We start from the raw sequence: 20,416 nt of genomic DNA, 5'->3' as shown, positions 1-20,416 counted from the left end.
GTATACGGGATGTCGAGGTCGTCGACGACGTTCTCTCGGCAGCAGGGGATCAGATCCCTGTCTCCTGGTCGGTACAACACCTACGAAAAATCTCCGACATGGCCTCGAACGCCGCCATTACCACACTATACGAGCGCTGGGCCGATAGCGGGGTTCTGCCCGTGAGCCACATCTAACCCTCGTGCATGACCTATATCAGTTGTCACTATCGTTACCCTCCTGCTTTTATGCATGGTGGTGCGGTACTTTCTCTACAAGATCGTTTCCGGTGAGCCCGTACTTTCTCATTTCCCACTGTTTCCCCTTTCTTCTCGTTGTCATCAGTAAACCAACTTCGTTCAGGGTGTCTAGCAACTTATTGTTTGGAAATTCCCTGACTTTTCCAGGTTTTCCCTGACAATTTCAGATGAAATTCCCTTATCACTGAAGAGGCGGTTGAATATATAAGCCCATTTCAACACAAGGCATTGGGCATAGAGCACTGTGAATATCATTTTACACGGGCTTAGTCCAACTTGCATATTGCGAAATATTCGGGTTCGACCAGTCCGGATTAAACGAGCACTTTCTTGCCGCCGACATCGTCAGTGAAGAGGCCACTTCCGGAAACACGATGAAAACACGACGCTCAACCACGCACGTCAATAACCGGATGGCAGCATGGCCGCCAGATTATGGTGCCTGAAGCGCGTCTCCGACTGGTGTGTTTAGCGTCCTATCCCGCCCATACATCAAAAGTGGTCCCCAAGTGGCAACAAATGACGTCACAGAAGCCGGAGTGTCATGCTGCTGCCTGTCGCGATCCTGGCGGTTGGCCGTAGAAATGCTGGCGAAAAGCACGAGCGAACGCGAGTGTCGCGTTCGTCACGGCGTCCCAACTTCCGGCTGCTGCAGCTTCCGTGGACTGTCACAGTAGAGAGCGACCTGCAGCAGAACAGGCGTCTGCCACTTATACACCAACTCATGTTTACAAACAAACCGGAGCGCCCCTAGCGGACGCCACCGGCGTCGCGCATGCGCGATGGGGGTGTGGGCTAGAAGCTCGCCTTCACACATAAACAAACCATTGAAATGCGATGTTGTCGGCGTCGGTGTGAGTCCCCCTGCCCTTTTTCGCTTTCGAATTGTTGATTCAACGTCTTCCCGGCGATGTCTGACTATTTGAGCGGCGTCAGCGAAATTACCGAGGCTCGGTACACCGCAAAACTTCGCGTGAATAATATGACATGTGGCCACTCATTGCGCGTGGACGCCGAAGTATATGTACGCTAAAGCCTGATTCGCATGATGAGATTTCGCTCGCAATTTTCAGTTGCGACGCCGCTCGAGCTGCAAAAGCGTGAACCGCAGCTGGGATGGTCGACCTCGATACTAAAAATCGCAAGCAGAATCGGATTAAGTGAATTAGCCATAACAAGCCGGTGATGGTCACTGGTAACAATGATCTACATCTCCTTGTATCTACTGTTTACATCGAGCTTGCTTACCAACCTTCAAACTTAGTCTTTCGAGGCCTGCACTTACTTCTTATCGCAAGTACCGGGCCAGCATTTGGACTACGGGCCGGCGTCGTCTAAGAGAGCAGACGACAAGCAGAAACGTTTGAACGAGCAGACGACAGTTCGAACGATCAGGCGGCCGTTTGAACTTACGCACTGACCGTAGTCCGCAGGTGGTCCGCACAACTTGACGGTTTTCTGGCGTTCATGTTGGAACAAAACAAATAAATCTGATGACCACAAGTATCCGTGAATTCAACCCAAAGGGCTTCCCGCCCAAGCAATCGTTGTCCACGACGGCGTCTGTTTTTCCCTTTTCACGGCGCATATGCACGTTCTCGGACGAACCTAGCACGTGAAAACTGACCTTCAAACCTTTCTCGACTCTTTTGGTACGGCCCCAGTCGCGGCGTTTTGACGAGAAGGCAGGTTCTTGTCTTGTTCCTTTCAAAACAACGCAGGAATACACGTCTGGCATGGGGACTTCTGCCCACAGCCCCAGACCGGAAGTGCGCCCGACGCGCCACCACCGCGCCGTGACGTCACAGAGTTGAGTTCGCGTATACAACAACTGTTGGGACGCCGCCAGGATCGCAACCGGCGACAGCATGACACTTCTATGACGTCATCAGGCGGAAGTCGAGAGACCACTTTTTTGGGCGCGGTAAACACACCAGTCGGAGACGCGTTCCAGGCACCATAGCCAGATGCACACTGTTAGATCGGATTAGGGTCTGCGGTTTTCCCATTTGTTACTAAATCTAGTCGCTCTAATTGTATCAAGCCTAGCGTCGTGCCCTCAATCCAATCCAATTCAAGGTTTGGACTGGATTTGTCGGCTGTCCCCTTTGCATCGGGTAGCACACTCTACATCGGGTGAGCAGAGCCCACGCTCCGCTCTAAGCAGAATTTATTGCCAGTTTTTCTGCCCCCAAGTCCTCAAGTCTTTGCTCAGGGCACTCGATGGCGTTTCCGGCTCATTTTCCCTGACTGGGCTCGCTTTTTGACAATATCCCTGACAATTCCCTCATTTCTCCCAATAATTAAAATTTCCCTGGCAATTCCAGGTTTTCCCGGTTGCAGGACACCCTGTTCGTTGTACCTCAGCATGTGCCCGCTTCATATATATGTGGTGTATTTGCGTGTCGGCGGATGGCAGATTTATGACACGCGTGGATCGTCACAACGCCTTACATTTCTGACAATGTGCCGGCATTTACAGAGATTACCTTTACGACGATGGGAGCATGTAAGGAGGGGAAATGGCGCCGCAAGATCTGCCGTAGCAAAGACAGCCGTACAGGTTAGGGAAATGGGGAAGCTGCCTACCAAGAGGACCCGGGCCGTTTCTCGGTACAACTCGCTTCTGCCAACGAAAAGCTAGACAGGCTGTTGTTGTGCTCAAAAGCAGACATACTTTGAACACTTCTCGCAAAAGTCCACGTATTTTTTTGGCATTGAAACCTACGGTGGAATGGCTGCGGACTACCGTCCAAGACGTGGAAGAGTCTGTTACTTTTCTCAATGCGCAATACGACTCCAGGCGGAAGTCAAAGCTCAAAAAGAAGTGACAAAGCTAGGGAATAGGAGGGGAGGTCGGAGCGCCACAGGCCACGGAAAGGGAGCGGGCCAACACAATCCACCTGCTTCAAGCTGAACTTAATGATCAAGATCAACAGCATCGCTTACCTAATATTGGGCAGGAGATCAAACTATAGGGGGCGCTTTATCGAGTTTGTTGTCCCCACAATCCGGTGTTTACTAACACAGCATAACAATAAACCTGGAGCTCGCCTAGCACGGTCTGGGCACGTGCGCTTCGGTTTGACCAGTGCTTCGGTCGCACGAGGAGCGGCCTTCGAATTGTCATCTTCGATACCTCTGATCAAAAGCTAACAACAAAATTTGGTTTGTTGTCCCCACAGCTGAAGCGTACCGCTAGAGCCGTGACTGTTCGATCTCCTCCCCAATAATATAGTAATTCATAAAGTACCATTCACTCCAAAGGGAAACCTTGGCAGGGTACTTTGTGACTTAGCTTGAAAGATCGGTCTCTCCCAGTTCAAAACATCCCACCTTCTTTCCATCCGGCGTCTTCCCAAGAAGAAAGACAAACCTGACGGTGTCGCTTTGCTCCTTGTAAGATTGGCTTCGGTCGATCTCAAGGAGCAACGGATAGGTTTGCCGTCGACGGCTGAAAGGCCTCAACCTTGTCGACGCACTTCCTAAGCTGCTTTTTAACGACGATCTCGCGTGCCAATCGTGAACTCTTCTGGACTGCAAGAAGCAAGGGAAAAGAGAAGTAGTACGAGGACATTTGAACAAAAAAACACAAATCTATGCAAGGAAAGCTGAAAGCTCACCTGTCTTACGGATTAATTCCCTGTAGGACATTGCAAAGATCGTTTAGACCATAGACGTTAACTTTTCAACTGTATGTAACCTAACGACCTTTAAAGGGATACTACAACGAAATTTCGGCGCTTATTTATGGCCTATATGTGTTCAAAAGAGCAGTAACACATCGAACACACCAATATCTTAGATAAGGATAAAGATAAGGAAAATGATATCTGTGGAATCGGTGTCGAAAGTCTCCCAATAACATAAACCTAAGAATTGTCCTTAATTCATCAATTTCGATGCACTGGTACTACGTGTTTATTTTATTGATCAAACTATTGAAGAAACCTTTGGCTCACTGTCAAAAGTTTCACGCGTGAAACTTTTGACAGTGAGCCAAAGGTTCACTGTCAAAGCCAAAGGCCAAAGGGGGTGAGTGCGTCAGAGGACACAGATCTTCATCCTCTACTGTTTGGTTTCAAACCAAATAGGTCACACGGGGTTGATGGCATTCGCACTTATGAACTACAAACAAATTTCACAAAGATTAAGAATGTTCTTTAGCTGTGCTAAATGGGTTCATTACGTGTGGTACCATACCCCTTGACCTCAAAGTAGCCATGGTACGTCCTCTTTTTAAAGAAGGAATACGATCCAAAATTGAAAATGACCTGAAAAATATCTTTTTCAGTCGATGAACAGTTTTATGGGTAAACATGGAATATTTATTTGAACCCAACACAGTTTTATTACTGGACGAGACACCCCACCAGCTCTGGATGATTTCTGTGACTATTCATACGCAACCAATTTGATACAAATATGTTCCTTCATGCGCTCATGCTTGATGTATCTAAGGCTTTTGATGCTGTTAGCCACCAATTCCTTCTAAGAAAATTACAACATCTAGTTTTTCGCGGTCCATTTTATTCTTTACTAAAAAAAGCCTCCAATCTGACCGTGCCTAATTAATCTAGGACCTTTAGAAGCTCTTCTTTAAAGGCGGGGGTTCCTCAAGGTTTCATTCTTTCACCTTTGCGCTTTAATCCTTTTGTTAATGAGTTGTTCCTCCACTCATCAAGCTGCAACCCGTGTCACTGTGCATCCATCGGAAAAAAAAAATTGTGTTGCATGTATGTTTATACAACCTTGATGTTAGTACGCCTCAAAGGGTGACCTGTGTCTCAGCTGTTGGTAAGAAATTTAGCCAGTGCAGTACAACCGCTAACCTGGGGTCTTTAACGTGCACCACACAGTGGTGAGTACATGAACCCGTGCCGGTACGAAACTCATCCAGATCCAAACGGGCGGGGTGTAGGGATCGAACCCAGGAGGTTGTGCAGCGCAAGCTTTAGCTCCGTGCACGCTCCGAGCTGAGACGCGTTAGCCCACGTCCATCGAGTCAGTTGATCATGTCAAGTACCTGGGCGTCCACTTTGGTTATGATATGTCTTTGAACACGCACGTGTCTTATCTGCAGAGTAAACCACGATTTATAGCCTGTACGCTCTATTATAACACTCGAGTTTTTCTGCCTGTCGGTCTTCGATTGTTAATTGTTTACGCGCGTGCTTACAGTGTACTTCGATTATGGCGTACAGTGTATGGCAACTGCTCAAGTCGGTGGCAAGAAAAAAATAACATTTTACCTAAGGGTATACTAACAATGGCGGTACATATAATGCAGATTTGTCTATCAGTGCTGACATCTTTGAAAGTCGTATAAACTACCGAATCTTCGTTCTCTTTTTATTCAGACCGTTGCGCTTCGTTACTTTTGGAACTGGGACTTCAAAAAGTAAGCGATTCCATCCCGCACAGTGCGACGCTGCTCCTGTTTCGAAGGGAAGCATTGTTCGACGCGATATGGCGAATGTATGCGTGGATACCATGTCCCGCGTTTGTTCAACGCCCTCCCGGACTCTATTTACCATATTACAGCATCGAAGACGCTCAAAAAAAAAAAAAAAAAACTCAAGTGTATGAGTTTGGACACTAGCTAACTGCCTTTTCACGATGTGTGTGTAGACCTTTGTGAGGTGATAGTTTGGTGCTAATTCGATCTTTGTATTCGTTTCAGCATATTGTGTACATTTTACTATAACTTTGTACTATAGAGAGACACGTATGTCTTTGTTTTTTATTTGTTTTTATTAGGGTGTCATCGCACATGCCTTCATTGGCTTTGAAGTGCCCGTATTCACCTCCTATTTCTCTAGTCTGGATGGGTAAATGAACATTATTATTATTATTATTATTAAATTCAAGACTCGCGGTGGAACGTAAGAGGAGAATAGCGGCTTGGCGTGCCCTAAGCCCCATCGGCAGTAGCAGACACAATATGCGCAATATACACGCAATAGAAAAACAAAATGCATCGTATTGCAGACATGAACATAACAGAGATAATTAGGCGCACCAGCCACATTACAAGTTCCATCGATCGCCCAAAGCGATATTCGGGGGGTGCCGGTTCATTGCCCGTTTCCTATCTATAGTCCGGAGACTTTTCACTGCTCCCTTGTGGAACCAGCAAACGAGGAACTTCCATGCGGTCCTTTTGTGGTGGTGGTGGTGGGCTGTCGTAAACTACGAACACTGGGGAGAGGAAATATCGAGCGACGGTCTCTCTAATCTTTACGAGTGATACAGCCAGGAGGAAAGGCGTACGGACTAATCTAAATTTGAGTGGCCGCGCGGTGGCTTCGGCAGATATAGAGCAGTTAGACTCGCGGCTATGCGGTTCCACTTGCCGCACATCTTGGAAAACTTCCAAAACGAAACAGGATTCGCGGGAAAAAACTTTGTCCGGATGTTGCTTCGTTAAGCGGCAGTTATCCATCGCACGAATTAGACACAGAGAGACACGACGGAGAGAATGGTCCGCCGACACGCGTCACACATGTGCCAAGCATGTTTGCTTCATATACATATTAATGTGAGGAGCAGACGAGACCGCGCGCAGGGACGTGCAGAAGGCGAAGCTCCGATACGAATAATAGGTGGGCAGACCAATAGGACGACACAGCGACGCGAGTTACAGGTTCTCGAGTGCGCAACTGACAGGATGACCAAACGGCAGTACCCGCCTTTAGCTTCCTACCTTCGACGATGCTTCGGCGTCTTGAGCACAGCGTAAGCACGACGGAAGGCACGGAGCGCCTGGCTCTCGAAAGAAGCGCCCTGCCGCACTCGTTTCGTCAGGGACTAACACTGGAGTAAGATCAAGTAAATTTTCTGAAACGGGGCCTATAATGGCGATCTTCAGCGCGTATCTGAATCGCTCGAAGAGGCTGGCGAGCAAACCTGCTGCATGCCACAGCTTTCGGTTCTAGCCGCTAGGTGCCGTCCAGTTTCCTGGAGTGGCTACGGTGCCTACATGTCTGTCTGTCTCAGAGTGAAGACATCCATTGCTGCCCTGAATGTGCCAGAGCGTAATGCTCTCGCGCACTCGGTGCGTGACTTGGTCGGTAAAATGGCGCCCATGAATTAGCCAAAGCTACGCGCTCGAGCTGACACCGGATTGCACGCATTTCAAAACGAAAAAAAAAAGATTGGGGAAAAAAATGGCTGAGATGTCACCACTCAAGCAAAAGCGCGCGTGTGTATGAAGGAACTAATGGATGGCCATTCATGTCTTCTACCCGCGCATTTTACGTCACTCAATTGTTTTCTTTTTTCTTACTTTTTCTCTGCCGTTTAGTTAGCCTCCATATGCGCCTCGGGGAGTGAGCGAGCCCCACCCTCTCCCCGCCCACGTGGGCGCCCAGCAAGAGCCCGCAGCTGGTCCTCGAGCCCCAGCGGGCATTGCAGGCTCCCTCCCTCCCGGCTTGCGCCACGGGCCGCATGCGCAGAAGGGGAGGCCGCCGCGCAGACGTTCGTGCGGGGAGTGCGTCAGTGCTGCGCCGTTGCTGACTCACGGTCGGGGAGGACGGGGGGATTGCCACCACACGGGGTCCCGGCATCGGGCCCCCGATGTTCCCACGGCGCCAGAAGCGTCTGACTCGCCCTCGGCGAACACGCAGTGCCGCCAGCCCTGCTCGCGCGCGTCAGCGGTCCGCACTCATTAACCGCCGCAGAAACAAGCGCAACCGCGCCGGCGGCCGCAAATTACACAGCGCCGAGCTCCGCGTGTTTTCTTCCTAGGCCCCTGTATCGCGAACCCTGCATGGACGCACGGCCCTATTTTAGCTGCCGTGGTCGGGCATCGACAAACACGTAAGGATGCATACCAGCGAGGACTGCAAAAAGTTTCTGTCCGCGAGTCAATTAACTCCAAAACACGAAAGAAAAAATAAATATTACGGTTTATTTTGCGAAGGAAAACAATACATCTATATGAGTGAAGAAGACACGAAGCCCCCTTTGAATGTCACTCGGTCTTCGAGATTTCTTCTTCGTTTTGTTTGTTTTGCGAGGGGGTTTGCGGGGCTCGCGCACGTAGCATTGGCCGAGTATGTTCCCCAACGTACGTAAGAAAGTTTTAGGGTAGACGGCACCACCGCTTTGGTTCCCCGGCAACTCTCGGGGGACCCAAAGCGATGCGGCCCACTATTCTAAAACTCTATCGTCGATAAACGAGGGTGTGGTCACGAGATCAGAGTTGACTCCTGCGAAATCGACGGCACATAGCGGCGGGAAGCTGCCACGGCAGGTTCGCTCGCCAAATTTCTCGAGCGAATCACATTTTCGTAGCGCCTGACGGTCTAATGACGTAGCCGTGAAAGTAAGTTAAAAAAAAAAAACACGCGATGAAAATTGTCGATTGTCTTCGCGTGAAGCAACCCGAGGGCGATATAAAGGTACAATGAATGAAATGGAATGTGCACATCAAGTACACCTTATCAAGAAAAAGAAAAAAAGAAAAAAAAAGGAGGGGGGGGGGGCTCGTGAGTATGGCGCGTGTCCGATTCGACGAGCATACGCGTGCTCGGCTGAGGAGACCGCACTTTGGGTTGAGGACTTAGCAAATATTGGGGTGGTACGTGTATATCGGGCCTCGAAGTGGCAACCGGAAAATCGGCACCTTTGTCCACAGGTGTCGAGCGCTGGCGCATATTGGCTTGCCTGGCAGTCATCCAGGGAACGACCTCCCCTTTAATTGCCAATCGGGGAAGGTAAAGTCAACTGACCTTGAAGAACGATATTGCAAACATTCGCACCATCAAAAATCATCTTATCAACAAGGTTTTTCTTTTTCTTTTTTTTCTGGGAGCGTTGCAACGTTTTGTCGACGGTCGTTTTGTAGAAAGCTGATAAATGCCTGATATCGCGGCTTCCTTGCAAGCCGACTCTATTTTAGAAATGCAGCGGTATTTTTATCTATCGATCAAACCATCGTGAGCAAACATATACACATTAAGATTTTCCGAAATCAGGAAAAAATACTAACGAAATGAATGCAAGGATGCAACCGAGCTGGTTATTTAGAACTGCGCCGTGTCTGTCTTTATCTCGTCCTTTGCGCTGTTTTAATTTTAAACTAAAAACTGACTTGTTCTTACCTTTGAAAGTGGGGAAAACCGAAGGACAGGACAACATGAATCTCTAGTTTTGGAGCTTCGTCTTGTCCTGTTCTTCTGTTTCCCCACCCTCCCGGGTGAAAAAAAAAAAAAAAGTAAAAAAGAAGACAGATCTAGCATACATTTGTTACTTCGTTTTGCCATGAGTCAGTGAGCACAGTCAAAGGTTCCGTTTCACCCTCAAAATGGACAGCACAGGACGCTCGCTACCTGTTATTAAAGTCAATACACTTCCGTGTATCACGTGACCTTCGGAACTGGCGTAGCGACGCGCGTCGTCACGTCGCCTTCAGGAGTGGGGTAGCGACGCGCGTCGTCACGTGGCCTTCAGGAGTGGCGTAGCGACGCGCGTCGTCACGTGGCCTTCGGGAATGGCGTAGCGACGCGCGTCGTCACGTGGCCTTCGGGAGTGGCCTAGCGACGCGCGCCGTCACGTGACCCACGCACAGCGCGGGATTGGCTAGAATGGTTCCTAGCGTCCACCGGAGTGCGTCGTAAAGTGAAACGCTGCGCACAAGACACACAGACACAGGAGCGCTGACACCAGCGCTTGTCCCGTCCACACAAGCTTCCACGTCTTTGTTATTTGTGCACTGTTTTCCAGAACTTATACCACGAACCAACTCGCCCCGCTCCATTGATTTAGCCGTCCACTACGCACGAATACACAATGCACGTCATGACGCAGCGCTTTTGACGCTATACTGACTGGCCCGATTGGCTCAAGCGTCGGCTGAGCCAATCCTCCGACTTACGGTGAAACGAAGTACAACAGAGTGCACGCTGCTCTAAAAAAAACACACACAAAAAAAAAGATTGGAATTGGTACACTTCCGTGTCGAACTAATCACCTTCACCGTAGCAGTACCGATTTCACCCCTGCCACCCCTCCTTTCTCGGCAACAGACGGCTTCACTTTTTCTTCTCCGCAGACTCACTCTACGCATCAAGCGGTTGCTGCTCGGCGTCTTGCGCGTTCCGCTATCATAGCCCCGCTCTTGGCGATGCGTGGCCAATGATTTTGCATCCGCCGAAGCCATCAAGTCATCCATCGCGTCCCCGTACAGTGGTCGAGGCAGTCGTAGCTCCCTCCCCCCACTTCGACGACGACGCGCGGTGCAATGACCCCGTTTCCTGAGCGACAGTGAAACACGCCAAACTGCACAGCCGCAACACGCTGCCGATGAATGTGCCGATAACGTTGGGCAGCGAACCCGGCCTCGAGCCTCCCTGACATTCAGTGACCAGTGTTTTCGGGCGTTTAACGGAAAGACTCCGTTAGTAGCCACAGCGGTATCCGACACTCCGCCGGCGCCTTCGCGCGTGCATCGATACTTGCCGCAGCGCAAAAACCACCTACTCCCTATCACGAAAAAGCGGCACAGGGCGTCACACAGCCGCTAATGTTAGCGGAATGACGCCCCTATAATTACTTATAATTAATCGATCATGTTTATTAATTCTAAGCAGAGAACTAAACGCGTCCTTGCACTGATCACTCTGGGTCTCCCGACCATCCCCAAAAATCAGGTAACTTTTTTTTTCTTTTTTTTTTTGCGAGGCAAATATAGATAGTAATTTATAACTTTCTCTTCAGAAAAAAAAAAATCGATAGACAAAAACTTAGAGAGGAGGGACGACTTAGTCTCGGGGTTTATAGTGTATGAAGTTCAACCACGTACCAGTTTCAGTTCAGAGATTTGAGTTTTCTGCAAACTCATTTCGATCTTTTGGGCTTATTCTCACCAGGATCATTCTCCCGAAGACTTAGATTCATGAAAAGTTATTTTGACGACACTGTCTTTAGTTTCCTGCTTTATGTTGATCAAAACGTAATTCAGTCGTTGTTTTTATAGACATAACAGCCGACCTCCAAGGTGTTTATTTATATCGTTAACAACAACTACTGTAGAACGTATTCAAGTGAGCGATAGCTATTTTATGGCTTTGTTTTTCGTGCTTATATTTTTTTTTCACTATTAATGTTTGCAACAACATGCATAAAGCGTATAGACGCACTTTTTTGTGTCCAGATTAAAAAATATTCTAACGAGGGCTGCTTTTTTTTTTTTTTTTTTTTTTGCGAAAGCTTCTTGAAATGCGTCACCTGGTCTCTCCGATTTATTTTGGATCATGTCTACTTTTTTTTCTGAACAGTTTAGTACGTTTACACAGACCGAAAAATAAATTTATCACCCCCAAAAGTATACAGTAAAAACATTTTCTGCGTATGACTGATAGGTTGATTGCATACGCAGTGCCAAAGACGCTTATATTGACGAGGAACGCCCTCAGTATACGACGATGCTCCGTGGTGATCTTGGTGCGACTGGATTAGGACGAACGCCCTGAAAGCCTCGAAGGGGCCGAAATGGCGATTGCCATAGCAACGGAGACCGGTTAGCCAATCGCCTTGCAATGGTTTGGTCGTTTGTATGTTAGCATTTCTGTGTGTTCGGCTAGCAGGCAGGTAAGGCAATGGCGCCACTTTCCCAGAATCTAGCGACTTCAGTTAAGCGTAGTGACGCAAGTTCGAAATGCGACCTACAAATATTCCATTTTGCTCGCCTGGAGCTGGTTCCCTCTCATGACGTCATTATACCTTGCGAACAACAAGTTGGATGGTGTTTGTAATGAGCATGGTGGAAGCTTGAAAGCAACACATGCCAACAGCGTCAAAATTGAAGACCTTTGCTGTCGGTCAATCGTGGAAGGCCGACCACAGGGGCGCTTTCGATCACGCACGTTACTAAATGGTCTAATTTATTTTTAATAAATTTTTTTTGTAACAATTAGGTTTATTAAACGGTGGCACTCGAACGCTGAAACGTCGCCCCCCCCCCCCCCCCCCCTCTTTAATGAATGCGAACATCTTTTTTTATCACATAAATGAGATTCCTCGATCAATAATAAGTGGGGCCTAGAAATCAATCGATTAATTACCGAGTAATCAATTAAAGCGATAGTCGAAGATAATTTCTGTAACCGATTAATCGGTCGAAAAGGACATTCTGCCGAGCTGTCACGGCGACTCTTCGTTATCTTTGCGAGTACAGTTATTTGTTGTGATCATCAGTAACATAGATCATTTATTTTAACTCGGACGTATATCTCGTCCGCAAAACCTCGTTATTATAATAAGCCTGCCGTTCTTATATCTCGTCCGCAAAACCTCGTTATTATAATAAGCCTGCCGTTCTTTCTATTCTCTTGAAAGACCAGTGTCGCACAACTTGTACACCCAACGGAGATCAACTTGTCTAAACGTTGCAGTAGATTTCTCTCGCTGGGGCATAAGTATTTCGTCATATTGGCCCCCCGTTTTCAACGTCGCTGTACTCCCTGCATTGTAAGGAGAATACGATCAGTAAAACATGGTGCTACCCGCACCACCTCTGCGAATTACCATGACGTCGCGCATGCATCCAGGGCTTAGTGACTCGGCATTTTGTGCCAGGGTGATAAAAAGCTGGAATGGTGTATACTCGGGGGACAGCCTTCACTCGTAAAATGCCACAGAAAACGCTGTGTACCTTGTAACCAGTCAAATAGCTGAGCACACTTATTTCCTGCCCCGCCCTCGGTCAATTGGCCTTTAAATGCATGCCAACCAACCCGATAAAAAAAAAAATAGCTTCATTAAAACGTCATGTTCCTGCATCAATGACTACACGAATCCAAACAATTCTGGTCCGCAAACGAATAACCTTATATTCATAATGGGTTATGTTATACCGTTGTACTTATAATTACGCAATACTTTAACAATCCCACCAGCCTCCACATAAGACCGATTAATCGAGCGAATAAAGGTCACCGATTAATTCATAGGAAAGTCCCATCAAAAGGTGTCTTTTTTTTACTATTTTGTAATGTATACTGATTCCGATTTCCCTTTCTATGTACCCAACACCTGTCTTTGAAGACCAAATTGTCAGTCCAAAGAACTTTTTTTGTCAGGCCCCCCACCTCAGCATTTTCCGGATTTATGATCCGGCCAGTTTCGGATGAATGCTAATTGCCTTTACCCTTTATAACGGGCGTTAGCTTGCGCCACCTAGAGTAGGAACCGAAATTTTTATTCCTCCCTTTGCCCCTCTAAGCCAATTTGCTGTTGAGAAATGAATATTTTCTTTGTTAGACAGTCCACAGCCGGTGCATAGTCAGCACCTGGTGTCTGACAGCACGTAAATCATTCTCAGAAATATCTTGACAAATACGTTTTTTTATTAGCTCACAAAGAAGCCTGCATCATATATAGATCATCAATAACACCCTTTGTAAATCCCACAATTCCTCACGGCTAGTCATAATGAACCATCTACAGAAACAAAATCCTCGTATAATCCGTACACCGTAGAGATAGTCAACACACTGTAAAATAACTTTTAGGCACGTATAGTCCCAGCGTTGGGAAGTACTTTAAGTACATTGTACTTAAAGTACTACTTCAAGTAGCCTTAGGAAACTTGTACTTTATTTGAAGTACATTCAGTGAGTATGTACTTGTACTTTACTTAAAGTTTTTTTTTTTTTTTTTTTTTTTTTTTTCTGGTACTTTCCGAGGAAAGTACAATACCCGACTTCAAAGTACATTCCCCAAATTTGGTTTTGTTAAATTTGTACCACGAAATGATGCTTTGTCAACTCCGAAGAAATACTGGGAGGGATATTCTACTCTCACCAGAAACGTGAGCAGACGACGCATCGCTCTGTTAGTTCTGGGGGCGGCTTTCCCGTAGCTTTTTAAACTCTCGCTACTTTTCGGTCGGTCAGCGCAAGCGAGGAGGTTCAAAATATTAGGAGAGCAAAATTAATCATAATGTAGCACCTGAGACTGTGGTGCGGAAAAACTAAATTTTCAAATCGAAGCAAAAAAAAAAAAAAAACAGTGGAGAACGTTACAATGTTTTTGAGACATTTTCTTTCGTCTTTTCCTTCTATGTGAAAGTTCCTTAATTTTTTCGCACCCCAATCTCAGGTGTCACATTATGATCAATTATCACCAGCTCTCTTGCACAAAGAGAGAACACTCCTCTATGAGGGGATTTCTTGCGGAAGCTACGGGGCCGACGTCATGCTCTCTCCAAGTACATGTAACCCCCTTGGGTGCAACAATCCAGTGCAAGGGGCGCCAAATTCAGAAGAGGGACCTCTGACTTTGGCTCCATTTCTGAAAATAACTACTCTGTGGCCACTTGACTTTATCAAATATTCGCCGCTGTTTTGAAAATAAATTATGCAGCCTAGTACCCCTGCGCCAGGCACGTAGTTAGGAGGGGGGGGGGCATGGGGCCCGCCCCCCCCCCCCCCCCCGTAATCTTCCGTTTTGCTGGGTCCTCCTCTCCCCCCTCCCCCTCATACAGCATTTTGTCATGGGCGGGCCTTCTCCGAAACAAAATCCTGGTTACGTGCCTGTCCTGTGCAATGCATACCAGTTAAAGAAATCACTGTATAGGGGAATGAAAGGGCATCATGAAAGATTGTGTTAAAATACTTGTACTTTACTTTGAAAGTACATTGCATTTATAGTACTTTCCTTCCAAGTACGTTGCATCCAGTGTACTTTATGCTTTACTTAAAGTACATCAAGTCTCATTTACATTTGTACTTCATTGAAGTACCCTTTAGATGTACTTCTAACTAAGCTAGGGCAGTCTCGTACTCCCTGAAATTGATACGACTGATAAACGTGGAAGATACACTCATCCGAGGGTTGTTCCTACACAAGCAAAGCGCTAAACCCGGCTTTGTTATTCTCCTGTTGATAATAATCGTTTTAAGGGTCATCGTATACTACTTTCAAGCACTTCCTTTACTCGTTGATTGCGGTTCGTTATGAATGCGCCGTAAATTCCATTTCATTCGTTGCGGGGTGGATTCTGTTTTTACACCCGAAGGCCCTGAACCGCACCATTCATGCGTAGCGTAACAAGGAATGCTCGTGCGCACAGCACGAAGGAAAAAAATAAGAAAAAAAAGAAAAAAGCGGTTTCATTCTGTTTAGACAGCGCTCCTTCTGTTTCCCGTCCACCGCGGAAGGCGAAAAGGGTTGTTGACGCTCGTCTTTCGCTGCGGAACGGCGGACACAAACTGAGTGGCGCCAACTTCTCACTAAAGCGATACTGGAAAGTTTCAGAAATCGACAGGCGAGTTGGTCAGTAGTTCTCGCCCCCCCCCCCCCCCCCCTCCTCATCATTTTTCCAATAACTAACCTAACAACATGCGGTTCTATATTAAAAAAAAAAAAAAAGGCAAAACACATTTTCTAAACAAAGTTGACAAACAAACCTCTGAACTCGCGCATGTTGAGTGTCGATGCACACGCGCTCTTAAAGGGGCCATGAAACGATTTGTGGGCTGGGATGAATGATTTTAAATTGGGACTTTAATAATCGCATATCGTTTAGTTGGCCAAAAGAAAGAGGGTAGAAAGTCAAAAGCCAGCTTTTCGGAACGAACATTCGAAAATATAGCGGACTATTTTGTACCTTGTTTCCTTCGGAAGCTCTTTGCCTTTTCACTATTATACATTCGCGGTTCCCAAAGCGCGTCAGCGGTGCCAACCTGATGTCAGCCGAGCCCAGCTCACGCATTGGACACGAGAACTGCGTCAGTCGGACGTATCCGCTCGTCAACAATCAATCCGTCGACGAATATTTGGATTCGCGTTTGTGGCCAATGAGTGCCCTGACGGAACTTATCGTCACTGGGGAATAATGACAAGTTCTATATAGTGTGCATAAAAAGCACGGTGGAAGCTAGGAGTCATCGAGCCGGTGCTGAAGAATGTCACGACGACGTGATTTCACACTTCGCATTTTAGTTGAGGATTAAAGCTAAGGAGGAAGAAGTAGGAAAATCGTTTCATGACCCCCTTAAGTTCTGAAATGTCACAAGTTGCCGTCCCCGAGTAGAAATCAAGAGTCGGTCATACGCAATCGCGAGAGATTTCTGACAAGATCTATATTGATAAAGCAGAGTTGCTCGCTTCGATATGCGTACTCCTGGCCACTGGTCATCGGTTGGAAACGACAATCTCGAAGGCGTGTGTAAAGAACGCGGCGTTCTGAAACCCAGCAAAGTTGACAGCCTTGCGCCGATGAATCGTCCTACTAAAGACGTCAGAATGAGCGTTTGACCAATCGCGCAGTTGCGACCGCAGCGACGCTCTTTCGGTAGCGCACGTTGTCACACGCACTTCTCCCCCCAGCCGTTAAAATTTTAGGAGCAGTCGAGTGCACTTTTAATTGCGTAGTGTCAACGTCAGACCCAACACACGAAGAAAAAAAAACATACAAGAAAGAAACGTCGGCACGCGCATCCTTTTTAAGAAAGACAAGGTCGACGTCACGCAGATGAACAGCCATCGCGGCGGCGGACAAAAGCAGACGATGAAAAAGAGGCGCGACGGATGCTGTCAGGAGGCAGACGAGCGGCGTCCCATCCCCGCTCCCCGTCTGCGAAGTTGGCAGCACGAACAGAATGCGGCGGCATCCCGCGCGCCTACGCTTTCGCTTTATCGCGCAGCGCGCGCCCCTCAAAGTGGAAAAGAAACTTGTGGCGTGCTCCGTCCGCGGAACACACGCCAAACGATAGAACTCCGCTCGCTCGACGTCGCGACGTGGAGAGCTTTCTTCCCAACCACCACAACAAACAGGGATCGGCATGTGTGTTTGCTCGTGCCACAGTGATCACAAGAGGAAGGGTTGATATTGTTTAAAAAAAAACAGCTGGAGGGGGGACAACCGAAGGACCGCACTACCGTTCTCATGATGTCAGCGATCATAGATAAGCTTTATAATAAGTGAGACGAATCGCATCACAATCGAAGCGAGCCAAACGGAACGGTGTCACTTTTTCAAACAGCGGCGCGCGCTAACGGAAAGCGAGTTCGGCCTACCTTTGACTTGACCGTCGAAGAGTAGCAGGAGCTCCCGTTCCCGCTTGCCGGCCAGTTTCTTGAAGTCGGCCGACATGACGACGACGCCGACGGATCAGGGCAGCCGGGGCGTCGCTACTGCGGCGACGATGTCGGGGCGGTGGCGGCGACCCAGCAGGAAATGAACCGAGGGCCGGGGCGAACTCGTCGTCGCATCCGTTTTGTCGCTCCCTCGGCGAGCCAGGAAGTTGCCGACGCTCCCTTTCTCCCCAACGCGGCCGTACTGCTCACCGATCACGTTCACCCGCGACACGACATCACAGTGATCACAGCACGCAGGGGGGCACCAACAACACAGAGTCTGAACCGAGCACGCGCTCTGAATGGCGACACAACAACCACAACACAACAGCAGCAGCGGCTGCAGAAGCAGAGACGCCGTGGCGCGTTTCCGCGCGTTCGCGCGTCCCCGAGTGAAATCGCGTCTGTCGGCGACTGAAGCGGGCGCTCGGATTAAACTCGCAATGAGGTCGTCTCGGTAGGAGCCGTCCAGTGGGGCCGGCGCGGCGCCAGCGATGCCAGCGAGAGCGCGACGCCTGAGCGTCCTGTCGTCATCAGGCGCGGCACAGTACACAGGCGGCAGCCATTGTTTCGCCAGCAGGGGCCGCCGGATGTGGATTACCCACGTGATCAGTGACGTCAGATGGTTTCCGGTTTCGTTATTAGCGACACGCGCGACACTGGCGGATGGAAGCAGCAACCGTCTGACTTCGGATAGTTTCGGTTTGTTATCATTCATTAAATTAACGTGTTAGCGGCTTTGTTAATCTGCTCATATAACTAGACTGTGTACGGTGTTATGATCAATACGAAGATACGCGTAGATTTCTAAACATGCTTTTCATCATTCGTGCAGGCCAAAGTCATGCAATGCACCCTTGCGTGCCACCCAAAATGATGCAAACAAATTCTGACTGATCATTGTGACGTGATGCGGCGCAAATAGAACATATTTGCCATTTATTTCTCGTTAATCTATGATTGTAAACTTCGTCCAACGTTGCTGTTTCTCTTTCCCCTTCCGTTCAACACGTTTGTTAGTGGGATAGTGCCAATGGCGCCAACTTGTGCCAAATTCAAAGCATTGTGGAATCGCACCGTCTCCAACTGCGCATGTATTGGTATGGCCCGAGAGTTGGCATGCTCAGCTCATCGCAGTCGACAGATAGCCAAGTTGGCCAACGCCTGAACTGAGGATTCTCGCCCGAGACAATCTTGCTGCTTCAATCAATGATCGCCTCTGCGGCAATGAGAGCGTCGCTTTGCTTTCTCTGTGCTGCACGGTAAAGCCTGGCGTTTGTAAAAGTTGAGGAGTTCGACTAGCGTGTTAACGTACTTAATAAGAATATGAAAGCTGGACACAAAGTATTGCATAACGTTTGTTACAACAACGGCGATCAATACAAATGATGACAGCCTTTTAACTCGCAAAATTTAGTTTCAGAACTATCGCGAGTTTTCGTCAATAACAATTGCACAGTCGCGAACACCCTACGAGAGCCACGGTACATGTTTCAGGCTCTGTTTATGGAACCTTAGTTATTTCCTGTATTCATAACTTTTTTCTTTTTTTTTTTTTTTTTTTTTCTTGGAGGGTGGGGAAACAGAAGAACGGGACAACACGAATCGTCAAGTCCTGTCCCGAATTGAGGGCTTGTGTCCCGCGTCCCGCAAGAGATTCTCAAATCTTCAAAATGTCCCGCATTGCACGCTGTCGTAAAATTCACAATTTATCTCATGGCGCTGCCGAACGAAGGGGCGCGGGGAAGCGTGGAGGCCTCTGGTAATTGTAGTAGATCGTTTTTCTCCTCCGCTACGGTATCCCCGAAGAAAACGTCGCAGCTGCGCATGCGCGCCGCTAGCCTTGTCTGCATAGTTCAAGGTCTTGTGGCGGATTACGGAGCGCTATCCGGGTGCTTAGCGGGCTGCGGAAACGGTCTACTACCATTCCCTAATCGTATAAATTGCGATGGTGCGCTATTTACTATCCTAGCATTGCGGGAAGCGACCGTCATTCTTGCAGGAGATCGACGCGCATCTGCTGTTGTGCCTCTCCCCCTGGTGGAAAAGCACTGAAAGGGAAAATTCCTAGCCAAATATGAAATATAAATTATTTCAATTATTTTCAAATTAAACTATGTCAATGCGAAAGGGTTGATGTGAACTATTTTTTAGTGAAGAGGTAGAGCCTGTGCCGTCGTCTTCGTGTCTTCATTGTCCTCGTTTTACATGATGGGGGGAAAACAGTTCAGAAAACACGGACTATACGAAGAGGAACAAACACGACCGGACATGTATAACGTCAACCAGTTGGCCCAGTTCTCTGTCTTTTTACTGTCCTCGTTTTGTTCGTGCTTTTGTTCTTTTAATTCAGTGTGGGCCAACTAGCCCAAACCCAAGTTTTAATAAAAACATAGGGTCCTAAATTTGAGTAAGAGTATGTTGGTAAAAGTGTATCGACAGGAAAAAAAATGAGCCAAAAAAAGGTTTACTGTTTCTTCTTTACTTTTGATGCATTGAGCTTTGTTGCAGACAATTTTGATGTTTTAAACTTAGACACATTTAATAGCTTACTTGTCATTAACATTAGTGTAAAAGTTATTTGAGCTTAACGGCAGCAATACATTGCGCAGGTGTATAATATGCTTTCAGCCACATTTATCCTTTCAGTACCTTCATACAGGACAGTCACATATAATGGACGCTTGTAAGCATAACACGAAGCACAACAGCGAAACAAACTGAATTTTTGCCAAGATGGATATCGGCTGCTCCTACCAAAGTATTCCAGAAACCAAACGTCTGATGAACCAAACCAAGCTTACCCCTCCCCGAAAAACATTCCTGGCTATGCCACTCGGCTGATGATAAAATAACGAAGTGCACCATCTTGTCTTATCAAGGACGACGATTTAATCATGCAGTATTTCGCCTCCCGTACAGCTAGGAGACGTGCCTTCATTCCTGTCACCGGTAGATGTCTCCTCCTATGGCTTCTTGAATATTGTTGCAAGCGCCTCGTCAAAGTTAATTACTTTTAGTTCTTTCTAAAAGTGAAGGCCTTGTTACAAATAGAGGAACTAAGTTTCATAACAACTGCATCTACTATG

General features: G+C 47.6%; 1 protein-coding gene across 2 annotated transcripts in view; it reads right to left on the bottom strand.

Annotated features, from left to right (window-relative positions):
- Positions 1 to 17,937, bottom strand: part of LOC115322054 (SLIT-ROBO Rho GTPase-activating protein 3) — a 120,473-nt gene extending 102,536 nt beyond the window's left edge. The window contains exon 1 of one of the 2 annotated variants that reach the window (XM_040215513.3): positions 17,268 to 17,937. In XM_040215513.3, the coding sequence (XP_040071447.1) occupies positions 17,268 to 17,343 (76 nt within the window). In that variant the 5' untranslated portion in view covers positions 17,344 to 17,937. The remainder of the gene's footprint in view (positions 1 to 17,267) is intronic. The other variant, XM_040215512.3, reaches the window with a different exon arrangement.
- Between the last annotated feature and the right edge of the window lie 2,479 nt (positions 17,938 to 20,416).

This window comes from Ixodes scapularis, unplaced genomic scaffold (assembly GCF_016920785.2).
Source record: "Ixodes scapularis isolate PalLabHiFi unplaced genomic scaffold, ASM1692078v2 PGA_scaffold8__174_contigs__length_109621045, whole genome shotgun sequence".
NCBI classification, from domain to species: domain Eukaryota; kingdom Metazoa; phylum Arthropoda; class Arachnida; order Ixodida; family Ixodidae; genus Ixodes; species Ixodes scapularis.
The sequence above is the reverse complement of the archived record's forward strand: the minus strand, read 5'-3'. Positions and strand labels throughout refer to the sequence as shown.